The sequence below is a fragment of the Nansenia antarctica genome (assembly GCF_963989245.1).
Source record: "Nansenia antarctica genome assembly, chromosome: 5".
Taxonomy (NCBI): Eukaryota; Metazoa; Chordata; class Actinopteri; order Argentiniformes; family Microstomatidae; genus Nansenia; species Nansenia antarctica.
The window spans coordinates 59,575,753-59,586,071 of NC_137690.1; the positions used below are offsets into that span (position 1 = coordinate 59,575,753).

The 10,319-nt window shown below is 43.9% G+C and overlaps 1 protein-coding gene and 1 pseudogene across 2 annotated transcripts; both read right to left on the reverse strand.

Moving 5' to 3' along the window:
- Positions 1-1,257: 1,257 nt before the first annotated feature.
- On the reverse strand, positions 1,258-6,125 carry LOC308158901 (glutathione S-transferase A-like; annotated as a pseudogene). Its single transcript, XR_013938029.1, has 4 exons — positions 5,886-6,125; positions 1,867-2,127; positions 1,680-1,768; positions 1,258-1,496 (listed from the first exon to the last, which is right to left on the reverse strand). The product of XR_013938029.1 is annotated as a glutathione S-transferase A-like (transcript).
- A 508-nt stretch (positions 6,126-6,633) lies between these two features.
- Positions 6,634-10,319, reverse strand: LOC308158900 (glutathione S-transferase A-like). Its single transcript, XM_080532614.1, has 6 exons — positions 10,086-10,319; positions 9,426-9,491; positions 9,094-9,199; positions 7,566-7,684; positions 7,346-7,434; positions 6,634-7,019 (listed from the first exon to the last, which is right to left on the reverse strand). Exons 1-6 carry the CDS (start codon positions 10,251-10,253, stop codon positions 6,887-6,889), a joined length of 681 nt encoding a protein of 226 aa, XP_080388740.1. The 5' UTR covers positions 10,254-10,319; the 3' UTR covers positions 6,634-6,886.

The following is a 10,319-nucleotide window of genomic DNA, read 5'->3' on the forward strand; positions in this document are numbered from 1 at the left end:
TTTCAGATTCCTCACTAGCTGCATGTAAAAAACATTTGTTTAATGACTGATCAGCTACTTGAGCGACACGCAATCGCTCGCCGGTTACCGGGAGAGATAGGCTGTCAGCGGATGGTATGGTAGGACTCGGGGAGGATGGTAACTCTACCACTTTCTCCCTGGGAGAAGCTGAAACAATCGGGTTCTCATCCCTTTCAGAAAAGGCTTGCATAATCACACTATCACAGAGAGAAACATCGCTATCCTCCTCTCTGCCTCGACTCGATTGTGCACGAGTTATAGCGCACACCGGAAACAACCGCTGTTTCGCATAGGCAGCCTACACATTAGGAGACATCATCATGCCGGTGTCAAATCATATCATAATAAAAGAAATACATAGCCTATATATTCGTCTTTTTTCAAATAGAAGGAATCAGAATGTGAACTTTAGCGAATTGTATTCAAATTGTGCTTAGAGGGAATTATTTTCACCGGACATAAATGTCCGACGAGTTTTCATTTTGTCGGACTTCAATAAATTTTACCGGACAAAGACCGGTAATTACCGGTTAACGGAAACCCTGCACCAGGGGCCGGTTTCACAGACAAGGCTTAAGCCTAGTCCTGGACTAAATCACACTTTCAATGTAAAATCTATATTGAAGATGTTTTTTAGTCTTAGGATTAGGCTTAAGCCTTGTCTGTGAAACCGGCCCCAGGAGTTTTATCCTAAGGTACCAGTCAGTAGATTTCTGTTGAGAGAGTTTGTAGCCTGTGATACCATGTGGCCATACTGGGTACTGCAGCTAGTGCGAACAAAGCATTATTTCACCATTACAACCCATGTTAAACTTTGTATTCCATCTTGCCACATTTTGGATTGCGATTTCATTTTCTATTATTTCCTACTACTGTATATATGTACTGTAGCCTTCACCCTGGGACTGTTTATTTCTTTCCATTGCCCACATTCTAGAACGGACCCAGAAGATTCCTCAAGCACTAGTGACCTCTGCTGAGCAAACACTGCTAATAAAAGAGCTTGAGTGAAGAATTATGTTCAAGACAGACAACATTTGACTGTCATGAACACCAACACAGTATCAGCCATCTTTTTTCCCTGCTAGGGTTTTTGTAAGCATTTTATCCAGAATTAGAATGTGAAAGGCACTTTCTTCACATACTATACACATGTTGAGGTATTAAAACATCTGACTTTAAATATGAAAATGGAGTACATACTTGTTTTCTTTCAGGTTAGCGCAAGACAAACAACACTGTAGGGCATGCATACATACTGTGCACAACTTTATTTATTTGATTATATAGATTAATCTATAAAAATATAGATTATTTTTTATTTTATGGGTATGGGTGTGACTCAGAGGTCCTTAAGAGTGTCTGTTCCCTGGGGTTCCTCTAGCCAGTCGGGGGGCACAGTTGCCTTCACACTGGGTCTGTCCTTCATCATGGCATTGTACTGTGCCAGCTGGGGGTAACGCACCACAGACAACCTAGGAGAAGTGGAGACCACACATCACATCACATCACTCACTCATTCATTCATTCATCCAACCATTCAGTCATCTGGCCATCTAACCCTCACTCTCATTCACTCATCTGTCCCTTATTCTATCCTTCGTTCCTGCTATTCTCCCATCTGTCCAGATTGGAGGAAAGCTTTCTCTCTTTCTTACCCATAGTGGAAGAGGAATGCAATGGTTGGAAAGACAACCACATCAGCCAATGAGATGGCGTTTCCTGCCAGGAAAGAGCCCGTCTCCATCTGGAGACAACAAGCAACATTATCAGACTCCATGAAGTCAATGAAAATCAAGTGCAGTTTGTATGTGTGTGTGTGTGTGTGTGTGTGTGTGTGTGTACCTTCTGAAGATATCCCTCCCACAGTTTGACTTCAGTGGCAAGAATCTCTTTATTTCTCTGCAATGCAGAGTCATGTCTCTCTGCCTCGGGAACAAGCCAGTCATAGTAGATCACGTCAACTGAGAAATAAATACATTTTATGTTACCAACTTAGAACGGTCTGAATAGGATAGCTACTATGTATATGCAACTCACCTCCAGGTACATGCACGCCGCATAGGACTCGTTCACTATGTTGTCCTCATGTTTGAATGTAGGGAGCTGGAAGGAAAGGTTCGCTGAGTGGCCATGACATTGATAATGTGAAGTGATTATCTTGCGAGCTTGGGTCAACAATACCCACAATTATCTGATAAGACTTTATTTCGCAACCTAATCCGTTAGAACGTCCAACGCTCTTATTCAACGAGGAATTTACAATTGCCCATTCAACTACTTGTGATTTTAATCATGCCGACCTGAAGGTAGTACTACCCAAGTTCTATCAGCATGTTAAATGTGCAACAAGAGGAGAAAAAACACTGGATAAGGTATACACCAACATCAAGCTTGCTTACAAGGCTAGACCGCTAGCTCATCTAGGCATGTCTGACCATGTGTCAATCCTCCTGATCCCAGCCTACACTACCATGAGGAAAAGTGCTCCCATCACCACTAAGACTGTCAGAACCTGGCCAGAAGGGTCCGCTCCACTGCAGATCTGCCTAAATGACACCTCATGGCAGGAATATGAGCATGAGGACCTGGAACAGTTCACGTCGTCGGTTCTGAACCACATAGTGAACTGCACCAACTCAGTCACCGTGGACAAACGGGTCCGGGTCTACCCCAACACGAAGCCATGGATGACTGGGAAGGTCCAAAAACTGATCAATGAGAGGGACAACGCCTTCTTCGCAGGGAAGGGCACACTGCTGTACAGCACCACCAGGGCTAACCTAAAGCGCGGCATCAGAGAGGCCAAGGCAGACCACAGAGAGAAGATTGAGGAATGCTTCCCATGTGGCAGGGGGTTCAGCACATGACAAACTTCAGAGCCAACAGGCTCACAGCCGCAGAGGACGACCCCCTGCTGGCGGAAAAGCTGAACTCCTTCTACGCCCGGTTCGACGAGGGGCGAACGGAGGTAACCACAACACAAACACCACTCTCTCCAGCTCTCAGCAGCCTCACCCTCACAGAGCATGAAGTGAGACGCGTGCTGAAGGCGGTGGACCCCAGGAAAGCCTCTGGGCCGGATGGCGTCCTGGGACGGGTGCTGAGGGACTGCGCCGACCAGCTGGCCGGGGTTTTCACCAACATCTTCAACCAGTCCCTGTCCCAGGCCACCATCCCACCCTGCCTGAAAACCTCAACTATCATCCCAGTCCCGAAGAAAAGCACGGTGAGCTGCCTAAACGACTACCGCCCGGTGGCACTCACACCAATCATCATGAAGTGCTTCGAGAAACTAGTCCGGGACCACATACTCACACGCCTCCCGCCCAACCTGGATCCATACCAGTTCGCCTACAGAGCCCACAGGTCCACAGAGGACGCCATCGCGACGACTCTCCACGCCACTCTATCCCACCTGGAGAGGGGAAACAGCTACGCGAGACTGCTCTTTGTGGACTTCAGCTCTGCCTTCAACACCATCCTTCCAGACAGGCTAGTGACCAAACTACTAGACCTGGCTGGGACTATCACACTCTATATGTGCATGGATCAAGGACTTCCTGTCCGACCGCCCCCAGAGGGTGCGGGTGGGCTCCCACACCTCCACAGCCCTCAGACTCAGCACTGGGTCCCCCCAGGGCTGCGTGCTAAGCCCCATCCTCTACAACCTCTACACCTACGACTTCACCCCCGTCCACCCCAGCAACTCCATCGTAAAGTTTGCAGACGACACCACCGTGGTGGGCTGCATCTCGGGGGGGGACGAGGCGGCGTACAGGGATGAGGTAGAGCAGCTGAGCAAGCTGTGCAAGGTTAACAACCTGCTGCTGAACAAGTCAAAGACCCAGGAAATCATCGTGGACTTCAGGAGGAAAAAATCTGAGATCCAGCCCCTGCTCATCGACGGAGAGAGCGTGGAGAGAGTCTCAACTAGGGGTGGGCATCAATGATCGACGATCGATAATTGATCGATAAGGATCTTGGTCGATCCCAAAATATTTTGCTCGATAATCGTTAATATTTTTTTATTTTTTATAATAATAATAATAATGGAAATTAGTTTGTCCACGTGTCACCAGATTGCGTTCGTCTCTCACCCCTGAACATGTTAACATGATCATCTTTCTGAACAAGAACCAGTAGGCCTGCCGCCTACAGTCTCTCGCTGGAGTTCAAATTTAAGTTAAGCTGGACGCTCTTAAGGACACTAACGTTTTCAGTCATCCTCCTATTTGTGAGTAACTGTTTTTTTACTGCTCCTATGGTGAGTTACTTATTTTCTAGATTTTTATTTATAACGTAAAATGTGTTTTTAAGTTAAACAATTTAAGCTACTCACTGCCTTGTGAGAGGATTGTTATCTGACTGTAGTGTCTAGTTTGAATGTGAATGAATGAATGTGTGCAATAGCAACACAAATAACGTTTTTTCCCCAGTTTTTTATTTTAAAAAAGCTTATCGATTAATCGATAATTGATCGTTAATTCTTGCGATTATCGAAAAAGAAATTTTGTTCGTTTGCCCAGCCCTAGTCTCAACCCTCCGATTCCTGGGGGTGCACATACAGGATGACCTGTCCTGGAAGAACAACACAGTAGCCACCATCAAGAAGGCACAACAGCGGCTCTACTTCCTGAGAGTCCTCAGGAAGGAACACAACAAGCAGGAGATACTGGTGGCCTTCTACCGCGGCGCAGTGGAGAGCATCCTCACCTACGGCATCTGCAACTGGTTCTCCAGCTGCACAACCGCGGAGAGAAATGCGCTACAGAGAGTCGTGAGAACAGCCCAGAAGATCACCGGCGCCCCCCTCCCCTCTCTGGAAGAGCTGTACAACACACGCTGTCTCAGGAAGGCCTCCAAGATCTCCAGAGACCCAACCCATCCTGGGTACGAACACTTTGCCCGGCTGCCCTCGAAAAGGCGGTACAGGACCATGGCCGCAAGGACAAACAGACTGAAGCACAGCTTCTACCCCAGGGCCATCCAGGCCCTGAACACAGCAAAGACCTAGGTTCTGGGCCCTGGACAGTCTGGACGGATTGATGGCAGCTGCTGGATTGAAAAAATCAGGTGTAGTGCTGAGGCACAACTGTGTACATTTCAAGCCTGCAAACTGCGACACTTTAAATGAATGTGCAATAACACTATGTGCAATATGACAACCCTAGTCGTCTTACCTGTACAGTATAGTATAGTGGATAGTGTACATAGCCTTTATTTATGTAAACCAGCTCCTTTCCCTTCCTGTTTTTGTTTTGTTTTTTTTTCTTTCCTAGCACCAGGGGAGCCACCCCTCCCAAATTTCGTTGTTTGGTACCTGTACTATAGCAATGACAATAAAGACCATTCATTCAACTACTTATTCAATAAGTACGCGCACAGATTTATGGAAGGGTTGATGCTTTCCCCCCGATAGGGCACCCACGTTGTGAGCGGCAGGGCAAACGGTGCAGGTTAACGGTGCAGGTTATTTGCCCCCCCCCCCCCCCTATTAATGACCATGTAAATAAGACATAGGTACTTAGGCTGGTATATGAGGTAGGGTGGGTCTATCAAATAGTGTTATGGTTACGGGCCAAAACAAACACTTTGTGTACTTAAATGGTTCAACAACCAAGCTACACAGTGTACTGACTCTCAAAAATCAATACTGGGTTAATATATATATATATATATATATATATATATATATATATATATATATATATATTGGTCCACCAGTCCCCTTGACAAAAACAGTGTTGCCAATGACTACAGTAACATTTAATCTACCCTTGATTCAAGATGAGGGCTCTCTATAGGTGCACGTCCCAGGATGCGTTAAGGCTACATTGTAATATGCCATGAACCAAGCGCACCTGTCCCCTAGGGTTGATGTCCATAACATCTTTGGACTTGTGCTCCCCGTTCTCAAAGGACAGTCGTTTCTGGTTGTAGCCTTGCAGGTTCTTCTCCTCCAGCGCGATCATGACTCTCCAGCACGGAACAGAGCCTGCGCCCCATAGAAGCGTCATGTCGTTGGCCATATTTTACAGGTTCAAACACGGAGCTTTCAACAATATTACCGAATAACTATCGTTTTGACAACGTGTGTGGAATTCTACCCACCAACTTCCGGTGTTTTGTAGTACCACATGGACCTGTCTTGCGCTAGGATAGGTCCGACGCGGCACGCACAACATGATTTGTGAATGTACCCATGGCGCCATCTGCTGGGTAATAATGGCAGTATGTAGCCTACTGTAGCAAAAGCATATGCAGCATGCATATGGAGGACCAAGTCTGTGGAAAACAATGTGGAAAAGAAAGAATGAATGTATAAATATAGAAATGTATTTCGTTATACTGTGTGTATTCATTCATTTGTTCATACATTCATTTATGTGTCTATATTGTTAATTTTGACAGACTTGGTCCTCCATACATGCATAGCCACACGCAAATACTGCAAATTCCTCCTGGGACCATACTGAGATCAGTCCCTCCAGAGTTTTTTCCTTGATTATGCGGGCAGAAATCCTTGTTTTCCCCAATGTTGCATTAGAAAACAGCATTATTTTTGTTGACAAAATCACAAATAAAGCAAGACCTTGTTGTGGCATGGACGTGTTTTAAGATTTGTCTTTAATTTTTCAGATTTGTTACATTCGAAAACAGCATTTGTAACAAAATCACAAACAATCAAAGTGCTTAAGAAAGTGTTTTAAGAGAGCTCATTTGATTTCAAATAGGAAACAAAATAAAGGAAAATATAGTGCAATATAAAGAAAAGACACATAATAGATTGCAGTGAATGTCTGCTTTTTGTGCTTTTTTTTTAAAGGAGACCCTTTACAAGCTTGTATTGTATTGTATTAACTCAGATGTCCTTCAGAGTGTCTGGTCCCTTGAGGTTTTCCAGCCAGTGTGGGGGCCAGGAGGCCTTGACGCTGGGTCTGTCCTTCATCATGGTGTAATACTGGCCCAGTCTGGGGTAACGCTTGGTACACAACCTGGAAGGAGAGACCACCACACTCATCACATCACTCACACTGTCCACGTTACACCCCATCATCCATCCATCTTTGTTTTTCCAGCCAGCCATCCTTCTTACCATTCATATCCATCCATCTATCTATCTATTCATTCAGCCCTCCATCCATCCATCTATCCTTCCCTTTCTTCACTCAATCATTCATTCAGTTATATATTATAGTGATAGTATATCACTTTTTCATTATTAGTTATTCGTTTTTATTTTGTTATTTTGAAATCATGTTCGAAATAAAAGATTAATTCATTCATTCATTCATTCATAGCAGAGTGCACTCCCTCTTACCCAACGCGGACAGCATGCGCAATGACTGGAAAGACAATAACATCAGCCAATGAGAAGGTCTTTCCTGCCAGGTAAGAGCTTGCCTCCATCTGACAAGAGGAAAGAACATTTTGACAACAACCAACATTATTAGTCTATGACACAGTTAACATGCAAGTATATAAGAATGAAGTTTGATCTTGAGTTTGTTTTGAGTGACATTGTGTATGTGTGTGTGTACCTTCTGCATGTATCCCTCCCACAGTTTGATTTCAGTGACCAGTGCCTCTCTGTTTCTCTCCAAAGCAGAGTCGTGTCTCTCTGCCTCAGGCACACGATATGTGTAGGAGTTAAACGCACCTAAGGAATAACCCCAGCGTCAGTTATAATGTTCCCATCAGGATCATGCACGCAAGCATGATAAAATACAACAGCTCAGCCAAACAATTTTTAAAGGACATAACTAATGCAGTAATCCTGCATTTCACTCACTTTAAACTCAAGGCCACTGTAGGCGCATCACTAGTAGGGCTGTCCCAAACGACACTTTTTCTAACGATTAATCTAGCGATAATTTTTTCGATTAGTCGATTACTCTAACGACTAATTTAACGATTAGTCTAACGATTATTTTTTTGACTGTTCGATTAATGTATCACTTAATTTTCCCAAAATAAATGTCAAAAACTTCTCATATTAACATTTCAGTATTTTATTCAATTATTCTTGTACAAATATATATATTAGGCTTCTGCACTGCAGGGCAATATTCCACAACAAAAAATATCCTCTCTTTCTTACAGTCCAACATAAAATATAATATTATAAAATATAAAAGTTCTCATTCATAACATTCTCCCCCTCTCTCTGCTCTCCCCCTCCCACGCTCCTCTCTCTCCCCCCCTCCTCTCTCCCCCCCCCTGCCTCCTGGTTATTATTATTATTATTATTATTATAGGTCAGTATTTCTCAAAGTGTGGGGCGGGCGCGTCGCGAGAGACAGTTAGGAGGTCAACAAGTTACAGTATCTTAGCTGTTCATAATGATGGCATGTCTAACAGGGACACTGACAGGGAAAAGAAAAATGACAGAAAATCACAATACTTGAGTAGGGATGCACCGAATGATCGGCCAGGTTCAGAGGGATAAGCCTTAACCGCGCCATTGATGTACGACTGTGTCGGAGATCTCCTGTCGATAAAAGCTCGCATGATTATACTACTATACATACTATACACATCTATACACAGATATACATTCGCATGTGCGGAGTCCATACTCCACTCCACCCACTTTACAGCACAGTCGGAGTTCGGCCATTCCGTGTTCCGTGTGAATGTTCGCCAATGTGAGACGTACATTTTTTATGACGCGATCAAACAGTGCAAGCAAACCATGCTGTTCTGTAAATGAGACGAGCATTGAGTGATGACTGCCTACTGCCAAGTAATATAATTACAGCAAACATGCCGGCAGTTTGGTATCTGTTCTCTCTGACTCTGAAAGACAACAAGAGGCACATTCTGATATTATAGACTTCCGGTTTCGTTTTCGCGTCTTCAAAATAAAAGCGTGAGTTAAGCGTTGTTGAAAATCAATGACACGTCGCTCGTAACTGGTCGCAGCCATGTTGTTTATTTGCGACGCAACGACGCACATTACGCAAGTCGACGTATTGACGTAGTCGATTACGTCGACGCGTCGTCCCAGCCCTAATCACTAGTAGCTTTCACAGCGTTTGTAGTTCTGAATGTTTGTGTGTATCTTACCGATTTTCTGACTGAGTGTAAGGCTCTCAAATACGCGCTGGTACATCATGGCTTGTTCTTTTGGGCAGTCAGGGACCAACTTGGTCCCCTGGGACTTGAACTGGCTCTGTCAGAAGAGAGATAGCACACATACATTAAATACTATTCATAGCTACATTATACTGTAGGCTGTACTATGATATGGTATTGGACAGCAATATGTAGTATGTGATTTCCAAAGTAGTGTAATTGAGCTGGTAGCCTACACTGCGCAATGGCATAAGCAAAGGTTGAATAGCTCATGAATGCAATGGGAAAACAGAGAGAGCATTGTGGTTTGAAACACATCTTACCTCGAGGTACATGCATGCTGCAAAAGACTCGTTCAGTATGTTGTCTCCGTGTTTGAACGCAGGGAGCTGGGAGGGACATTTGCAGAGGTGAGTATGACATGGCATTTTTGAATGAACAAAAACATGACATTGTTCTATAAGAGTGTGTCTTGTCTAAACAAATACTATTTACATTTAGACATTTCGTGAGCTTAGAATTATAAGGTTCTATCTCCGTTTAGGGTAGTTCAGAGATATTGAGCGTCAAAGTTTTTACATTCCATTATGTTTTGTGAGATGGAACCTTAGTAGCCTATTTTATGAATTACTAACTCAAAAATGTCAACATTTTTAAAAGAACACCACCCAGGCATTAATAAACACCTAATGGATCAGATTATGTAAAAAAACTCAATTTTGACAAAAATGGAGATAGAACCTTATAATTCTAACGTCACGATTTAGCAGACGCCTTTATCCAAAGCGATTTACAACAACAAGTACAAGTCTAAAGTGAATCGTCTACATAGAATATTAGCCAAATAATATAGGAATATACTGTATTAGACAAATAATAGGCAAATGCCTGTTGTACGATAATAACACATATAATTGCCCATATAGGCTACATGTGGTATCATCTGTAATACATATTATTATTCTGGATGACCGGTCACATACCTGTCCCCTCGGGTTGATTTCCGTAACTTCGTGTGATTTGTGCTCCCCTTTCTCAAAGGACAGCAGTTTCTGCTCGTAGCCTTGCAGGTTTTTCTCCTCCAGCGCGATCATGACTCTCCAGCACGGAGGAGAGCCTGAGCCCCAAAGTAGTGTCATTTCCTTGGCCATGTTTTCAGATGCAAGCGCACAAAGACGAAAGTGGAACTCAGACTGTGTGGGCAACTCAACTCCGAC

What these genes read in the sequence shown, in the direction of transcription:
- LOC308158900 (XM_080532614.1), bottom strand. Translation starts at nt 10,253, where the DNA reads ATGGCCAAGGAAATGACACTACTTTGGGGCTCAGGCTCTCCTCCGTGC. An exon ending in GGGAGGGATACATGCAGAAG is followed by an intron (nt 7,435 to 7,565) that starts GTACACACACAC and finishes TCCTCTTGTCAG; the next exon opens with ATGGAGGCAAGCTCTTACCT. An exon ending in GCGCATGCTGTCCGCGTTGG is followed by an intron (nt 7,020 to 7,345) that starts GTAAGAGGGAGT and finishes CTCTCCTTCCAG; the next exon opens with GTTGTGTACCAAGCGTTACC.